Here is a 19307-nt window from a genome sequence, read left to right as displayed (position 1 = left end):
TGCTTTGGCCAACAGAATGAAGAAGATGTGAGGATGTGCCTATTCCTGAATTAGACCTTGCATACTTCCACCCTCCTGAAACCTTGTACCACCACTGTAGTAAGCTCAGGACGGACTGCTAGAGGACGAGGGACAACCACCAGACAAGGGGATAAGGTCACCAGAGGTCGGTAGCCCTCAGCCAACCTGATAGCTGATAGGAGGCTCATGAATGAATCCCGCCAAGATCAGCTGAGCCTGGTCCAGATCACAGAACCATCCAGCTGGCCTATGCACTCATGAGAAATAATAAATGCAGACTGTTTCATGCCACTAAGTGTGGGATAGTTGTTATGCAGCAATAGCTAACTGATATAGAGGTGGTGTTGCCTGCCAACCGTTCCCCCAGCAGGGTTCCACTCTCCTGCCTGTCCGCATTGTTTAAAACTCTATTCCAGAGGTTCTCAACCTGTGGGTCGCGACCCCTTTGGCGGTTGAACGACCCTTTCACAGGGGTCACCTAAGACCATCCTGCATATCAGATATTTACATTACAATTCATAACAGTAGCAAAATTACAGTTATGAAGTAGAAACGAAAATAATTTTATGGTTAGGGGTCACAACATGAGCAACTGTATTTAAAGGGCCAGAAGGTTGACAACCACTGCTGTATTCCAACTTTTGAAGAAATGTATTCACCTGCCATTCACATCCTTCAGGGGCAGGGACTGTGTCCAATTCCTTTCATTCATTGCTAGGAGGGCCATCACAGACCAAGCACTCAAAAGTGTGTTTGTGAATGAGCACATTGTAAATCTAGTAAACATCCTCATTTAAAAAAACAAATGAAGCCTCATATACAAAACTCTACAAGCATGTTTCGAAGGCTCCTCTGTGTGCCCAGCCTGGGACAGCCTTCTGGGTATATAAGGATGGGCGGGCGGTGTTCCCACTGAGATGGTCCCAGTGCAGGCTGGTGCGGGCAATGAGAGAGGCTAGCATGCTCCTCCTGTTTGTTCTTACAGTCTTAAGCGGTAACTAGAGTAGGCGTGATGACTATTGATATAAAGGTTCCTAAACAAATAAAAAAGTAAAATGACCAGCTTGCAGGTAGTGAAGGCATACCCTGCATCGTTTCTAAGATTGTACCGGGGGTAAATAATGGAACTGTCACAAAACCCTGTGAAACAGGTGCTACTACTCACCCCATTTTAAAGACGAGGAAACCAAGGCATGAAGACATCTGGTCACCTGGTGGCCCCGGCCTCTGTTGGGTGCCTAGGGACCCTATGGTTGGTGGCCCTGGCCCAGCAGCTGCGCAGCAGAGGGGCCCCTCCCAGAGGACCCTCTCCTCCTCCCAAGAGCCTGGGCGTTTCTGGCCATGGACGGAGCAAGAAGGCTGCTCTGCTCAGGGATGGGAGTGCCTCTTCTCAGGGGATAAGATTCTCCTCGGGCGGCTCTCAGCTCCTGGTAGAAGCTGCGCAGAAACCCTCTGCTCTGATCCCCAAAGGGAAGCCTGCCTGGTCCCCCCGAAACAAGTGGCAGAGAGTTTATGAGGTGCCCTTGAGAGAAATGCAGTTAACATGTGCTTTAAACTCAAATTAATTCCAAATCAGAGTAATTGTTAGAGGCAAAATGATAAGAAAATCAGAAACTCTCCCCACCCCTCCTTAAACAATGTCTCTGAATATATTTAAATTCACCAAATGCAAAGTGATGAATGACAACAAGCTGCCTTTATGTTCAGGGGAAAGATATACACAGCTGCTTATTGAAATTATGAATCAATCTATTATCCAGCAGGCAAATGAGTAGCGCTAAGAACATTAATTAACTAAACATATCTGTGACCCAGATGTTTAAAGAGTGACGTCAAACGCCCCTGGGAGTTAGGGCATGAAACAAGGAGACCCAGGCTGCTAGGACCTGCCAAGGCCACACACCAGCCCCAAGCCCTGCAGGCATCCGGGTGGGCAGGGTGCTGAAGAGGCCTCTAGGATTTCTGTCCTGGGGGAAGGCTGATTCTCATACCGGAAGTACCAGGATGTGTGTATAGGCTCTGCTGGCCCGGCCAAGGGGCCAGGGTCAGGGGAAGGATGCTGTGGTCTGAATGGACCGTGGGGCTTACGAGGCAGGAGGATGGTAAGTGCTGAGACCTGACATCCCTCTCCCCTTTTCCTCCACTCCTGGATTGACAGTCCGCCTAGTCCACCGCCCCCCACTTCCCACCCCCGTGCTCCCTCTTTAAACACCTCTGCTCCCTGTCCTCTGTAAGTCCAACAGGCTCTCCATCTCCAGGGCCTTGCTCCAGCTGTCTCCCTGCCTGGAAATGCTTTGTATTGGCCTTCCTCTATTCTGGCTTCAGAATTCCCAGACCTCAATGCAGGTCTCTCCATTCCACAATGTCTTCCTTCTCTAATGCATTCTGTTATCTCCTGTCAAGTCTTGGGCACAACACAGATCCATACGCTGGCTACTCGGGGTCCCTTGCATTTTCATATGAATTTCAGGGTCAGCTTTTTCATTTTTGCAAGCAAGGCCGTTGGGTTTTGATGGCGATTGGATGGAATCTGGAGATTAGCTCAGAACTGCCATCTTCACAGTGGTGGGTCTTGAACACGGGAGACCCTTTTTATTTAGGTCTTTCATTCCTTTCAACCGTGTTTGGTTGTTTTTGGTGTAAAAGTCTTACACTGCTTTGCTTACATGTGTTCCTAAGCATCTTCTCTTTTTTGATGCTATTGTAATGGTACTGATGTCTTATTTCCTTTTCAGGTGTTTATTGCCGCCAGCGTATGCAGTACTGTCTTCCGTGAACCGCAGGCCGCCATCTGGTACCTTGGGGTCACCCAGAACTGCGGGCTTAGAAGGTCCCCTTGGTTCCTGCCTCCACGGACCAGGGCCAAGTGCCAGCTTCCCGCACCCACTGCAGACCCACCCGTATTCCACTGTGCCTGCCTCACATCGCTCTCTCAGCTTTTCCTTCACTTCTTGTGACTCTCTGTCAGACAATACCCTTCTCACCCCTTCAGGGTCTAGATTTTAAAAATGTGTCCTTCCTCCTCCATCCCTAGCCTGGTGTCCTGAGCCTTCGTGGCCCTCTGGGGATCTTGTCTCCTCCTTTGTTTGGAAGTTATGGCTCCTACCCCTCAAAACCTGACTTCCTTCACATTCCCTCACTTCCTCTCAGTCTCGGCCCTCTCCCCACTCTGCAGGCACCTTAAGTCATTATTTCTCCTGTCTCTTTCATTTCTTCCAAGCTACAAACATAACCAAATATTTATGCTCTCCCCCCCCCGCCCCCCCGCCCAAATCCTCTCCAGTCACAGCTCTTATTACCTCCTAATTTTGTCCTTGGAGTTCCTCTCTCTAATTCCTCAGTGCCTTGCAATTTGGCTTCTACCACCACTACTCATGGAAATTGTCAACAAGATCCATTAATTATCAACTTCAATTGCTTTTTCTTTGTCTTTATACTAGAGGCCCAGTGCACAAAAATTTGTGCACTGGGGGGTGGGGGGTCCCCTCAGCCCAGCCTGTGCCCTCTCCCAGTCTGGCCATGCCCCCCAGCAACCCAAGCTCCTAGCCTCTCCTTTTTTTCTTTCTTTTCTTTTCTTTTTTTTTTGGAAGCAGGTATCTGGGATTTATTTATCTTCTATAATTGAAACTTTGTAGCCTTGAGTGGAGCCCAGCGCTGGCCAGGGCAGGTGGGAAGCTTGGCTTCCTCCAGCGCCAGGGGCAACCCAAGCCTCCTGCTCGCTCCAGCTCCATGGCCACTGCCATCTTAGTTGGGTTAATTTGCATACTTGCTCCTGATTGGCTGGTGGGTGTAGCAGAGTGGCAGAGTGATGGTTAATTTTCATGTTTCTCTTTTATTAGTGTAGATTGGGCACCAAATGTGGGACAGATGCTGTGCTGGGTGCAGGTGATACATGTCTTCTCTCTACACCCATTCTCTTGGACAGCTTGCCATTCTTAGGGCTGTCATAGCATCTATAGGGTGACTTTTTCTGATTGTGCCAGATTTCTATCTGCAAACCAAAGTTTCCCCTCAGTTCCAGATTTGTATATCTAACTCCCCACTTGACATACTATTTGGATGTCTAATAGGCATTTCAATTTACATGACCCAAACCAAATTCCTCCTTGCCTTGTATCTTCCCTTCCCCCTCACATGCATCCAACATCCATCTGTTTCATCTTGGTAACAACAACTCCATCCTTCCAGTTGTTTAGGCCAAACACTTTGTCTTCACCCTTCGTTTGCCTCTTTCGATGACACACCACATTCAATCCATTAGCAAAGCATATACAGATTTCACCTTCATTAAGACCTCCCTGTTCCAAGCCTCCTTCATCTCTCAACTAGATTAGTACAATGGTCTCCTAAAGTGTCTCCCAGCTCCCACCCTTGCCTCCCTTGGTCATTTTCAATATAGCATTCAGAATGATTGCTTTTAAAACATCATATCATTTAAAATTATGTTACTTCAAATTGGAGTTAGGCCATGCCATTCCTCTGCTCAACATCCTCCAGAGGTTTCCCATCTCACTCAGAATAAAAGTCCAAAATCCTTCCTATGGACTACAAGGCCAACATAATAATAGCTCCCTGAGCTCAACTCCCACCACTCTGCCCTTGCTCACTCTATTCCAGCCACACTAGCCTCCTTGTTGGTCTGTTAGTAGGACATTTTTGCTCCTGCTCAAAGCCTTTGCACTTGCTGTCCCTTCTCTCTTGAATGCTCTTCTCCCAGAAATATGGAAGGTTCACGCCCTCACCTCTTCCAAGTTTCTGCCAAAATGCCATCTTCTTGGTGACTGTTTCTCTTGACCATCTTATTTAAAACTCACACCACTTACTCCTTATCCCTTCCCTTGCTTTATTTCTCTCCAAGAACATATTATCTTCTAATAGACTATATTTATTTTGCTTATTCATAGAGTTTGTCATCTGACTCCCTCCACTAGAATGTGAAAGGCATGAGGCAGAAGTTTTGTTTGTAGTTTTGTTGTTGTTGTTCACAGCCCTATTCCTAGCTCTGAGAAGTGTGCCTGGCACACAGGAGGTGCTCAATAAATTCTTATGGACATCATGAATGAATGGCACAGGACCTACCGTCAAGGAGTTCACCCTTTATTCAAGTAGGCAGGGAAGTAAAGAGGCAAGGATGACACTGTGTGAAATAATGCTATGAAATATACTAAATGTCTTTTTAGAACCAGAACAGGAGGGCCCCAGTCCAGAAGAGGGAGGGCAGAGTAGTCTTCCCAGAGGAACGGGCATTTAGGACAACCAGATGAGTAGGAGAAGGCAGACCAGACCAGACTAAGGCAAGAGAATGTTCAAAGGCCTGAAGACCAGTGGAAACGATGGAGTGTAACAGCTGTGAAAGGGCAGAAGTAGAAAGGGGTGGGCACAGTGTAGAGGAGACTGCCCCGTAAGGACAAATCATGCCCAGGGATCGGGGCTTTATCACAGGGAATCGTAGGAGGGCCACACTGGCTGCTGAGGGGAGAATGAACTGTGGTGGGGCCTGATGAAAGCCCAGGGGCTGATGAAGGACTGAACAAATTGGCGACGCTGAAGGAGGAAAGAACATGACAGATGTGAGAGGTGCATCCAAGTTACCAATGACTCTATCTTCCTGGTGAGATTCATCATCAGGAAATGACATACTTCATCTTTAATCATTCTTTGTGTGTGGAAGGCTACTTTGTTTGATATTAATGCAGTCACCCAGCTCTTTGCTCTTTAGAATTGCCTGCCATTCCATTTTCCATCTTTTTACTTTCAAAGTTTCTCTCTCTCTGTATTCTAAACGTGTCTCTTGAAGATGGAATACTCCTGTAATTTAAAAAATGTAAGGTGACAGTCTCTGGCTCTTAACCAGAAAGATTAGTTCATGTACTTTTATTGTGATTAATGATACATTAAGACTTATTTCTACTATCTTTCTCTGTACTTTCTGTGTGTCCAGCCTTTTCTGTTCCCTTTTTCTCCTCTATTTGCCTTTGTTTGGATTGGTTGTGTTTTGGGGTTATTTGTTGAAATGGTATCATATTTCATTGTTTCCCTCCACAAATTTGGAAATTATATGCCATTTCTATTTTTTATTGTTCACTCTTGAAATGCAGCCATTAACAACTTACTAAAATGTTAAGTTATTCAACATCTTAACATCTACTTTCAATGAATAAAATTCAAGGGCATTAGCATATGAAATCTGATCATTTCTAATGGTTCAGTCTTTTGGATATATTTCCACAGAGGAGCAAATAAACACCATTCTTATTATTTTATGTAAGAAATATTTGTGTAGATTTACTTATATGTTTATAAATTTCTTTATTTGGAGTACATTCTTGCTTCAAGACATTCTTCTGGGCTGATCTTCCTTCTTGAAATACATTCCTTAGAAGTTCCTTTGGTGATTGTCTGTCATGGTAAATCCACTCAGATTTTGTTGATGTGAAAATGTCTTGGGGTGATTTGTTACTCAGCAAAAGTTAATGGATACATAGCTCTTGTGCACCTAAAAAGGTTTTTAAGTTGGATTTGTTGTAGATGATCTAGAATCTAGTTATACAGTACTGGGGAGATTCTTCAAAGTATCTAATCTGCTCTATTGTTGAGAGCTATCTCATCATCTATCTATATGCTCACGTATAAAATTATGGCCAAGCCACTCTCTATGGAATTTGTCATTCCAGTATGATGCTCACTGTTGCCAAGGTAACCCTGAAGCATGTGCTGCTGAGGGGCCAATGGGTGAAGCTTCCTCCTCTGAGTTGGTGACTGCCTGGAACTTGCTGACTCTCATCCTTCCAGTTAGGGTCAACAGACCACTGGCTCCCATAACCCTGATCTCTCCAAGGCTCTAGGTTTGTAAACTTGAATCACCTTTGCTATCTCCCTCTGCTTCATCAATAACGTTAAAAGTCTTACAATTTCTGCCTCCGCATGTCTCTTTTACATATTTCTTCCTAATAGCCTGACCTGCTGGCACCTAACTTACTGCAGTAGCTTTGTAACTGGTCCTCCTACCTCCAGACCTTCCCAGTTCCCATTGGTCTTAGCCAATCCTGCAGGTTCAAATCAGAGCATCCCTTGCCTCAGCCTTCATTGCTCCCACTGCCCACTGATTTGAGAGTAAATTTTTTACCATGACATTGCACTACAGGGCTGCAGCTTACGTTTTCAAGCTTAACTCTTAGATTCTTGGCTTAGCCTGACAGATGACTTGAGATTTCTCAAAAATAGCCAATAGTCTTCCCTATATGGAAGATATCCCCACCCTACCCCCACCATCTCCACTGGTCCACAAAGCCCCCACCCAGATGTCATCTCTTCAACTTACACAATTGTGTATTTTATGAATGTGTCTTTCCTTGCTACAGGTTTTCATTGTGGTTGTTTTAGGACATCAGTATCCTACCCTTTTTATACAGCATAAGGACCAAGAAAATTATCTTGGAAAAAGAAAATGTTCTATAAATGTCTTTTGAATTGAATGGGATTATTCTACGTTTGGCCGCTGGGGCCGGGAGGAGAAATGAACGTCATTATCCACAACACTAAGGCATTAGGGAGAAAACCTCTGAGCTCAAATACAGTTAATTCTCATTTAGGAGAGAAAAAAAACACCAATTTTTCTATTTGAGATGATCTAAGTGGCACACACAAGTATTAACCTAGATTTAATAGCCTTGGGGGAGAACTAAAACATTCAGGGTATGGCCAGATAAACAAGAACCAGCCAAATAATTGTGGAATGACTCCGGAACATAGAAAATCCATCGGAATGTCAATAAAAGCCTGCCTTGCAATTGCTTTCATATTAAGGGTCTTTCTCATCACTTTAAAACCAGGCCTAGTCAGTGCGGAAAACCATGCCTAAAGGAGAAATGCAGTTCACCCAGCTTCTACTCAGCAGGCAGAGAGGCGGGTTCCATTGATTCAAGCCTGCTTTGGGATGCATTTCTTTGTTGCTTGGCTGAATGGTTTCTTGTAACTACACGTGTGCATGTATATTCTCAAACAGCCTTTTTTCTACCACTGTCTGGGGCATGCCAGATCCCAAACTGAATAAAGAAAAAATGTCTCCATAGCGTATCTCAGAGTGGTCGAGTGGTGGCTGCCTGGGAACGGGGGTTAGAGAAACGGGGCAGGAACAATCTTTGGTGTGGGGGCAGGGGGTGGGGACAGTGGCAGAGTCGGGGGGAAGAGGGGGTGGAAATGTTTTGTGTTTTGACTGGGGGGAAGGCAGTTTCCAGATGTATATACCTATCAAAACGCATCAAACTTATACTTTAAATAGATGCACTTTATTGTATTTACTTTCTACATCAATAAGGTTAATTAAAATATATATCTGGGAGCTTAGACGACACGGTAGAGAACCAGCTGTTTTTTGCAGAGAGCCAGGGCCTGGAGGTGGGCTGGTCCCAAGGGCCTCCCTCCTCAGCCTTCTCCCTTCCGTCACTCATCTGTATTAACAACTTAGTAAAATGTAAAGGACTGAACAAAAGTGGCGACACTGAAGGAGGTGCTGGATTAAAGCAAGGTGGTTCCAGAAAATGCACTTGCTACTTAGAACGAATGGGGAGACATATTTGTGCCACAAAACCTTGGGTCAGTTTTCCTGCAGCGACAGGTGCAGGAGGGGGTGGATCAGGGTGAGTGCCAATGGCGGTGGGAGGGAGCAGGGTCTGGCCCATGTAGATTTATGGAGAGAGCAGGGACTTCTTGGAAGAAGGTCTTAAATGTGAGGAGCACCAGCATGAGGGTCAGAAGAGCCAAGTGGGAGAAGGGATGCTGGCGAGCAGGAGAGCTGGCTCCAAGTTCTCAGGAATCAGGAGCAAATTCCTAAGCATGCTGTTCAAGCTCACCCGGACTGCTAAATCGGGTGAGTATCCAAGAATCTTGGAGTAGCCAAGAATCTATTTTTCTTTCTATTTTAAAAAATATGTTTTTATTGATTTCAGAGAGAGGAAAGAAGAGGGAGAGAGAGAGACATAGAAACATCAATGATGAGAGAATCAGGGATTGGGTGCTTCCTCACGCCCCCTACTGGGAATCCAGCCTGTAACCCCGGGTATGTGCTGTGACCGGGAATCAAACTGTGACCTCCTGGTTCATAGGTCAACGCTCAACCACTGAGCCATGTCAGCTGGGCAAGACTCTATTTTTCAATAAGCAGATGCACTTCTTTCTGATCTCTGTGTGTGAAAGAAGGTAAGCTTGCATCCCAGGTACAGTGTGGAAGTGCTGCAAATACTTCCCTCCCTATTACACAATCTTAGTTAAAACTGCCTCGCTTCCCCATTTTGCCAGCTGAAGCAGCGTCCTGGGTTTTGTGCTGTGCCATCAAAGGGGCAGAATATGATTTGGCTCAGGACTTGGACTCTGAAGCAGCTTGTGAAATCCAAGCTCTGCCACTTGATGGCATTATGACCCTGGGCCAGTTGCCTTAGCCCTAAGGGACTTGTTTCCTCATCTTTGAAATGGGGCTAATTATAGGATTCGCCTCACAGGGTAGTTATGGAATTAAATGAATGAGTGAGAAGAGCGCGAGGCACACGGTAAGCCCTGTATATGTGCTATTCTTATTTCCCTGACCGTGTGCACCAGGGGAGGACGGGCCTCGCTTCCGCCTCACTGCAGACTTCTGCTCTTCCCTACTGGCTCCCTGTGGCCACAGGTGGCATTTCCTATCCCTAGCTCCTTCCTGGCACTCCGCCACTCTAGGCTTCCTGTCCTCTCCCAGAGCCATTGGTCCCCAAGGACAGGGGTTTCTGGCCCAAGCGCTTCAACAATACTGCTGAGCAGCCTGTACCCGAGGCATTGGACTGGTGTCAGCTCTGTGTCCCCAGTGCCACCCAGTTGCCCCAGGTCCTTAGCTTTCATGGTGCCTCATCTCTGACTCCTGCCCCTCCCTCACACCTCTGCAGTGGGGGCACAAGGGCTGTGCCTGTTGTCTGCTCCTGGCATGTTCCCCGAGGAGTCCCAGGCCAATCATCTACTTGATCAGCCTCGACCACTGGAATTCAGAGCCTTCACAGAGGAGTCAGACATGGGCCTGGGTATGAGGCTCGTGTGTGAGAGCCGAGGGAAAGGTGCTCTGAAACAGAACCAGCCCTGAGACTCAGGTCCAGGTGTCCAAGGACAGACACCACACGGCCCTTACTCTCCAGGCCTTGGTCTGGGTCTGTTCATTTGCATAATGTTATTTGACCAATGACAATGACCCTAAAAAAGTGGGGGCATGTCTCCACCCAAGAGACCCTATATTTTACTCCTGATTCTAGAAGCCCAAACTCCCCCTGGCACAGTGGCTGTACTCTCCTCATTTTGCGGACCCCTCCCACTGGATTGGTCCTCTCACGCTGTGTCTCCACCCTCCCACCTGAGCGCAGGGGCCCAACCTGGAGCTGGTGCCAGGCTGTGGCCACTCTGGGCTCAGCTCGTGGCCGCAACACAGGCCTGGCCAAAGCATCAGGCCCATCCCCGCCAGCAGTGATACCCCATTTGTGACTCTTCATTTAGCACTAAACATCTGTAGATGCCCTCCATGTGCCCAGCCTCCTCAGTCAGAACATGTCCCTGGGATTTGGGGCCTTCAGCATTGTAAATTGTGCCAAGTGAGCTAAAAACTGTGTTTCTCAGAGGGGTGAATCTGGGTTGGCAGGTCAGCCGATTCCTGTATTTCTGTCAAGATAAATTCACATATTTCTCTCAGAAAAAAAGAAACCCTTAAATTTCTGCTCCCATATCCCATCACTTGGCCCAGGGGAAATTTAGTTTTGCTCAAATTAAGACTACAGAACATCTACTTTCCAAGCATTAATCCTCTCTACACTTTCCACTAATGTTTTAGAAATGTAATTAGTTCCTTTCTGTTTGGTTTTCCACTTTCTTTCACTCTGTCTTAACTGTGCTTTCCAGTTCTGGCCCCCGCTGCCACCCAACTGTCTTCTCGCTTATCCCTGAAAGTCAAGCTTCCAGAGCATTCTCCCCATCATGCCTCTGCCTCCCCGCCTCCCTTCCTTCCCTGAACCCACTCCAGTCTGGCTTCCACGCCACACTCCGCGGAGAGTCCTCCCTCCCTCGGTTTCTCTGTTGCTACATCTAACACGCAGTGTGTCTAACTTACTCTGGGTAGCAACATTTGATGCTACTGTTCCTTGGTTGGTGTGACCATCTTTCTTGTGTGAACTGCTCTGGCTCTACTGACCACTAAACATGGAGATGCCCTAGGGCAAGCATGTCAAACTCACAGCCCGCAGGCCACATGCCTTCTTTCCCTAGGGTCTTTCCTAGGACTGTTGCTCTGATGTCCCTCAGTACACACCCTGGAGCCCCATCTGTCCTCAGCACCGGGCTGGAATGTTTGGCTGCCTGGAGGACATCGCCATTGGGATTCTCAAAGCCCACTCTCCCCAAAACTCACGTTTCCCCAAACAGAACTCGTCTTCCTCCTCTGAAACCCTGGTAAGTCCACGGCCAAACCAACCACTTACATGGAGGATACTGAGATTGAGCTGACAAGAACCCATCCTTGTGCATGAATCCTTCCTACAAGGGTTCTTGGGATTCACCTTCAAGATGTGGCTGGTTGACCTTCAGTCTCCATGGAGGGCACAGACTCCAGCCCTGCAGGAATTTCACAGACATGAACCTAGCCTTTGGGAAGCAGTATCAGGCAGTCAAGATGATTGATAGGAGTCCCCTGAAAGCAGGACCCATCGCCTATGACACTCAACCTCCTGAAGCTACAGAAGGAAGCCATAAGGAGGCCACACAAGCAACCTCAGTGTGTATATGGCACCCTCAGTGATCCCCATGTGGGTGAGATTCCAGCATGATTTCTGGTCCATGGCACTTTACACAAACCCTAGCACCTGAGCCAGGCAGGTGTTAAGATGAGGACAGTCTAAGACCTTCTGCTACCCACATCTGGCCTTCCTCTGGCCTCCTCCAGTGGAAACCCAGACTCCTGAGGCCCTGACATCCTGTACCAGTGGCCCCAACTCCACTAGCCCTAAACTCTTCCAAATCCACCCTTAATTCTGATTGGCCATGATCTCAAATGTCCTCCATTCCAAACAAAAAACATATTTCTAAATAATCACTCAGTGGACACCACTGAGCCAAAGAAAAATCCAAACTCTGAAGTAAATGACCCACTAACATTTTGCACTAACTCTGCTACACCTTGTAGTGCTAAAGCCCTAAACGCCTTTTCACCAGCAGCTGTCTCCTCCAGCTTCACGTCCTTCAGAAGCAGTGGCATTGTTTCTTTATTAATTCTGTGATATAAAAACAACCTAAAAAAAACCCCCAAGATGTTTCTTAAAAAAAAGAGAGAGACGAAAGCAAGCCTCCAAAATAATAATAGTGGTTTCAGAGTGGTAGGATTATGGGTGATTTTAATTTATATGTTTTTAAACTCCCTGTAATGCTGCTGTACCTTGAGTAAAAAAGCAAAAGGTTAGCAGTGACTTTTTTGAATCTGACAGCTCTGGGCAAGGTAGGAATGTTCAGCTGATAATGTGGCCACCACCACGTTGTTCAGTCTGGGTTCCTTATTCCAAGCCCAACATTAACACAAAACCTGCCTGGATCCCTCTGTGTGTTTGGAGAGAAATCAACTAACATTCTAAAGAGATATAAAACTTTTAACTAATAATTTCTACTGGAAAACAATGTATGATTGTAATTCAGATTTTCTGGAAAGAACAGCTCATCAACCCATTCTGGCAAGAAAGAAGCGTACAGTAATTCCTCCTTAACCCGAATGCTCCTTGAGCAAGGTCAACGGCGCGTGCGTTTACTTCTGTATGCCACTTAGGAAATCGAGTTCGCCAGCTCCCTGTGTGTGGACTTTGAGACCCGCTTTCTGGCATAATTAGAAGGAGGGAACTGGAAACTGGAACTTGAAAAGGGAAGCAAAGCAGATGGCAGAGAAAGAGGCTCAGGTCCCCCATAGATTTCCCCAAAGCCCCAGGAAACAGAAAGGCAGTAACCCTGCCCTCCATGGAAGTCTGCAAAGGGGGCGGGCACCAGGGAGGCACATGTGGGCTGGATGGAGGCAGAGCCCACGAGGCAGGAACTAACAACCCTGAAATAATAAAATCAGCAACAAGGCAAAATGAATGTATGAGTGTCTCACTGGAATGCGGGGGAGGGGGACTTTTAAATATTGCATAGGAGATGGGGAATGGACCTGAGAAGCACAGAAACTCCGCCGTGTCTCCCACAGCACAGGTGTCTTCTGCCCTGTTTCCCCCCCCCCCCCCCTCTCTCTGGTGTATGTGGCCGGTTTTCCTAACATGAAAAGTCCCTGCCCTCACTCCTCCAACCCTGTTGGCCCTGCTTTGACCTCACGGTGCTTTCCAGAAATCGGGATTACTGGGTTTGCCTCCTACCAAATGTGGGGAGCCCTTGCCCAGACCATGGGCTTGTTTTATGGGGCGAAGCCATGGGGGGAGGGGGTGTTAACGTCAATGTGCTCTCAACGGCTCCATCCCCTGAGCCCCAACGCCTACATGACTTTGTTTGGAAGCCATGAGGCTGCTGGATGTCATTAGCGTCTGTGTTTCCAAGCGCCTTCCACTTGCTCACAGCGCCAGCGCCTGCCACTCCAGCCGGGCTCTGCGCCTCCCTGGCACATGCATCATCGTGACAAGGTGGGGGATGATGTGTCGCTGAAGGGATGAAGCCATCAGAGAGTAAGTCCAAGATCAGATTAAATTTAGTTATGGGATGAAAGAATTCTCGTCTGTCATTCTGGTGATGGATTAACTGAGGGGAGGGATGTGAGCGTCTCAGAAAAGCGGGAGAGGAAGAATAAAGTGTATTGACAGAAGGACAAACAGAAGGGACCCGTGGTGCCCTCCCCGGAGCCCAGCGAATCAGAAGGTCCTCGGCACAGAGCCTGACACCCCTCCGTTCCTCCCCACGGTGCACACCTTGTCTTGAGAATCCCCCACTATAGAGTAGCTGCTTCAAAGTTCTCCCCGAAGCCCCCAGGGCCACAGCACTTGGACCCTGTGCTGGTCATGCCCTGTCCACGCATGGGCGGCTGGAGAGCTATGGTCCTCACCTGGGAGGAGCCTGCAGCGGGGACGTTCTATGTTTGTACATGGGCAGCATCTATGGGGGGTCCCCCGCACACTCGCAGTGAAGCCGGCCCTCAGGCTTGATGTGTGTAAAGCACCTGGGGCAGAGGCAGGATTCTCTCCAAAGGGGTCAGGGAATGGAGGGGGTGGCAGAACTGCTCTATGTCTTGACTGTGGTGGGGTTACTTGACCACATGTTTGTCAGAACTCACAAAACCATAAGTTAAGAAAAGCGAGTCCTGGCCGGTTGCTCAGTGGTTAGAGTGTTGGCCTGCAGACCGAAGGGTCGTGGGTTCAATTCCCAGTCAAAGGCATGTACCTCGGTTGTAGGCTCCATCTCTGGCCCTGGTCTGGGTGTGAACTGGAGGCAACCAATTGATGTGTCTCACATCGACGTCTCTTTCTCTCCCTCCCTCCCCTCTCTCGCTATCTCCTTCTCTCTCTCTCCCTCTCCTCTGCACTCCCCTCCATTCTCTCTAAAAAGTCAATGCAAAAAATATCCTCCAGTGATGATTTAAAAAAAAGTGGAATTTATCTTAAAAACTCGATTATATTAAAACTGAAATAGTATTATGAATTTAAAAAGTTAGGCTGGACCACTAAGCATAACCTGGACCTGCCCTGGACAAAGAGAGACATACCTTCACTATTATATGTCTAATACAATTTTGCACATGGCAGATGATCAATAATCGCGTCGATTGAGAAAAAAAAAGCACTTGAAGATGAGTGTTGACATGCAGATTCCTGTGCCCCACTTTCTGGGTGTTGGGACTCAGGGATCAGCATTTGTAAGGAGCTCCTGGTGGCCAGCAGTTCCGTGGACCACCCCTGAGATGCTGGATGGGAAGCCCTCAGGCTCTCAGTACTATTCTCCCTGTTGACCACCCTCCATCACTTGCCACAGCCAATTGCCTGATTGTCCCTCAAACGTGGAGTATGCACCCCCACCTCCTCTCCTTCGCTCTGACATTCCACTTGCCTAGCATTGGCTCTATGCTTGCTCAGCTCTTTCTACCATGGCCGGCTATGGGCTAGAGAACATTTGGGGGCTCGAGGACTGGAGACATGCTCCCCAGATGGCAGAGCAGAGTGCCCAAGTTCAGGAGTCACGGAGCTTGAGTTTGAAGAGTGGGACGGAACACACTACATGAGTCTCTCATCAGTGAAGGGGGCAGCCACTACCTACGAGAGGGCACTGACTGTGTTACTGAAATAGACATGGGCTTATCAGCAGCAGCGTCTTGCTTCCCTGCCTCAGCCCAGCCAGGCCTCTGGCCTGAGTGTTCAGAGCTGTCTGTAGGCAGGGCCCCGGCCTGTGGCCCTGGACCTCACTGCAGCCTGTTACACGGCGGGGCCCTCAGGCAAACTGCTCAGCTTAGAGCAGCCCCAGAGCCAACAGAAGTGTTAAGGGGTCAGGAAGATGCGCCATGCCCCTGAGCCCCTCAGGGCAGCACTGCCCACCCCTTTCTCTCTTTTTGACCTTTGCCACCAAGGGAATCGGAAGCAGCAGTTGGGGAGGGTACGGGGGTCGGCTGAGAGAGAACACAGGGAGGTGCTGCCAAGAAGGCCATTCTCATGGCCTCTGCCCCTGTGGGGCGACCTTGGCTGCTCCAGCTTGGGGACCCACCCGACTTGGGCGCAGGATGGCAGCAGCCTGCAGCGGGGTGAGGAGCTGTGACATCCTTGAACAAGACTCTGCTCTAAATGGGGTAGCTAACACCAAAAGCTGCTGTGTCCTGGAGATCCTATTTTTAAATGAAGGTTAGGCTCAAAAAAGAAATAAATGTTTGTCTAATCCAAATTAGTAACCAGACCAAACCAAGGCGGGTCAAGAGCTCGCTGGCAGACACCCACCAGCGAACGGGCTGGGCTCTCTGAATGGCTGGGAACCATTTCCATCTTGTTGACAAACACCTGTTACAAGACAGGAAATTACCCTCCTCAGTGCTTATTTTATCTCTGTTTAATTGCTGTTTGACAATAAATTACAACAGAGTCCATTAATTAAGCTAACAACGTCCATGGAACACCAATTCCTTCTTCTGGGAGTTGCCTTATTACAGAGCTTTGAATTGGTCTCCATTAACCCACAGCACTTTATGAAGCAGTTTAAAAAGATGCCCAGGCACATGACTGGTGGGAACGACTCCTGGCGTAGAGGGAGCTGTTAGGAGGAAGGAGAGAAACCTTGACGAGCCAGGGGAGGGGCAGCCTGGCGGCCGGAGGGTAGTGCCGAGAGTGCACTCCAATTCTGAACACGTGGTAGAGCAAAACACACCATTAGACTTACTTTAAAGTATCGCCCGGCCGGCATGGCTCGGTGGTTAAACATCGACCGACCTATGAACCAGGAGGTCACAGTTCAATTCCCTGTCAGGGCACAGGCCAGGGTTGCAGGCCCGATCCCCAGCGTGGGGTGTGCAGGAGGTGGCCAATCAACGATTCTCTCTCATCATTGATGTTTCTCTCTCTCCCTTCCTCTCTGAAATCAATCAAAATATATTTTTAAAAATCAGTTGATGGGAGACAAACATGGCCGACTTACAGTATGCATCCTAGAACTGGAGGCAGCAATGAGCAGCCTAATTTGGTCTGCCAATCCAAAATCAGCTACGTGGTAAGAGCATCCATCTCTCTCTGAACTACTCCGGGTCTTCGTGCACAGTGTAAACATATCATTCCCCAAGGTGAGCCCTACAGTGACTCTCCATTGCCCTCAGGGTCAAGTCCCAGCATCCCTGGCATCATCTGGGAACTTGATAGAAACACAAAATCTCAGACCCTACCCCAGCCTCCTATCTCAGAATCTCTGGGAGTGGGGCCCAGTAGTGGGTGCTTTCGCAAGTCTTCTAGGTGATTCCCCCGCACACTGACGTGTGGCCACCTGTGCTGTGGGGCATTATCAGGCCACTGCAGATCTGCCTCTCGTCTCCCTTCTCTCAGCACTTCTTTCCTCTTGCATTCTAAGCCCCAGGCAAACAGGGCACCTCTGTCTCCCAGCATCCAGCGCCCTGAGCTATCTTGCTCCTTCCACACTTACTATCCTGTAGGTTTCCTGCCTCTTTACTTGTTTCTCCCCCTCAAGTGTAAACCACTTGAGAACAGGGTGGATATCTTATCAGCTACCAAATACAATTGTGACTAGCACCCACAGTAGGTGATCAAGATGTATCTGTTGAGAGAATGAGTGAATGAATGGATGAAGACACTCACTGGATTCTTTAGTCCATGCTGCCTTTGATGCTAATGCCCCATTTCCCAATGGGAAGGAGCCCGTCTACCCAGTCATTCTGCTCTCCACAGCAGTTTTAGCCAATTGTAAATTCTAGTAGGGCCCAGTAATCAATCTTGAATTAAAGAAATTACATTTGAACTTAAAATGCTTTGGTTGTGCTAGAGGGCTTGGATTCTAGCCTGCTTTGCTAACAGGCACTTTTCCCTTCATGCCTCAGTAGCTGTCTGCTACTTCCCAGAGTGGTTGCAAGGACCAAAGGATTCAAAACTTGACTTGTCTGGCATTTCTCCTTCAAAGGACCCATCACCTTGAAGGGCCGAGGGTCTGGACTATGAGAACTACCTGTGGTGATAGTAGAGGGAACACAACTCTTCTTTCCAGGTCCTGGCCTAATGGGAAACAAAGTTCTCTGAGCAGACAGAACTGTGAGCCTTTATGAATGCATGCATGAGTGCTTGTGTATGAATGTAAATTTACATGTGAATAGGTGTGTTCATAGGACATGAGAGAGACAACGGGAGGTTTCAGGGTAATTTGTCCAGTGCCTTCCTTTCACAGGAGAATCTGTGAGTCTGGCTTTGAACCAAACATCTAGTACTCCTCTGGAGCTGAATAATAAATGTTTTCCCAAGTTGTAGCTTGCCCTTTATTGCTATTGATTGACATAAAAATGTTTTAAATTTTTATGAATGGCAAGTGGAATGACATTTTTGGATATGCTTATTCCCAATCTTTGAGAATTTCTGCTAAGCTCTTTGTGTGTGTGTGTGTGTGTGTGTGTGTGTGTGTGGTGTATGTGGACACGCACGCGCACCCCCCCCCCACACACACACACACATCATTGGCTAGCACAAAGCTGTCAAAGGAAATTCATTTATCAGGCTCTGTTTTCACTTTGTTGGTTGATCATTCTGTCCTTTTTGAGCTATCTTGTGTGTTCTAATGAGAGATCAGAGAACATGTGTTCTCTGAAATGCACTGCAAGCACCTTCCTCCTTGCCAGTTGGCACCTGGCTCTCGCACCAACGCTTACAGACCAGGTCATTCTTCGGATCAAACTGATGGTGGCCTTTCAGGGTGGACATGTCAATCAGGTTTTCACCAGGGAATGTGCTAACTCTTTCTTTGAAGTCGTAAGCAGGCTTTTGGTATAATTACAACACATACTCTTCCCTACTAGCAAACGATCCTCCAGTTTACATTTTCCTTTCTGTATGACTCATGCCCGTTGATCCTCTCAATATCTGTGCTGATATAACCACTTGTGTACCTCTTCCCTGACTCACAGAGAAACAACCAGAACTCTCCCCATAGAACAGGTAACAACTACCCAGGTAGAAGACAACAGAAGTCCCACAAATCCCCTGTGGGCTGCTGAATTTACTCTTTTCCTGGTCAGGGATGCTCCTACCTGGGGTCCCCAGCCGTGGCATGGGTACAGTATTGCTGTGTGGTTCTCCAGCGGCCCCTGGTCCAAGCAGACATCTTTTGCCTTGTTGTTGCGAAGCTGCAGGAATAGGAAAAACATCATCCATCAGAGCTCATCTGATGGAGCTGCTGCTGCCCAACTACCATTCCACCATGTCATGGTCCCAGCCACTCAACGGGAAGGTCAAGCGACACCCCATGTGGACCAAGGCCTGCGTCTGCAAGGCGATCCCTCTAGCAGAGCCCTTCAGTGGATGCCATGGGCACCAATCCTGTGTCTGTGACCCTCACCCACACGGCTCCCCCTCCCCAGCATGAAAAAGGATCTCAGGAAACATTTGGACAAAGAAACACTGGTCAGCCATTGGTTTTCCAAAGTGGGCTTTAGCACCAACGCTGGTTTTAATAACATTGGGAATCACAGGTCAGCGTCTCAGTTCATTACTGACACAGAGGCATGGAAAACAGTCATCAGGAAGCACACAAAGGCCTTTCCATCATGCAGAGCTCCAGCAATACTTATTTGGATATTCAAA

At 47.9% G+C, this 19307-nt stretch overlaps 1 protein-coding gene across 5 annotated transcripts in view; it reads right to left on the bottom strand.

The window, feature by feature from the left end:
* The window catches only part of GALNT17 (polypeptide N-acetylgalactosaminyltransferase 17), a 421721-nt gene that overhangs the window by 3343 nt on the left and 399071 nt on the right, over positions 1–19307 (bottom strand). For all 5 annotated transcript variants that reach the window (XM_081090567.1, XM_081090568.1, XM_081090571.1 and 2 more), the window contains exon 9: positions 18755–18850. In XM_081090567.1, coding sequence (XP_080946693.1) covers positions 18755–18850 — 96 coding nt within the window. The remainder of the gene's footprint in view (positions 1–18754; positions 18851–19307) is intronic.

The sequence above is a fragment of the Myotis nattereri genome (assembly GCF_964212035.1).
Source record: "Myotis nattereri genome assembly, chromosome: 4".
Taxonomy (NCBI): domain Eukaryota; kingdom Metazoa; phylum Chordata; class Mammalia; order Chiroptera; family Vespertilionidae; genus Myotis; species Myotis nattereri.
This window is presented reverse-complemented; position numbering and strand designations above follow the sequence as displayed.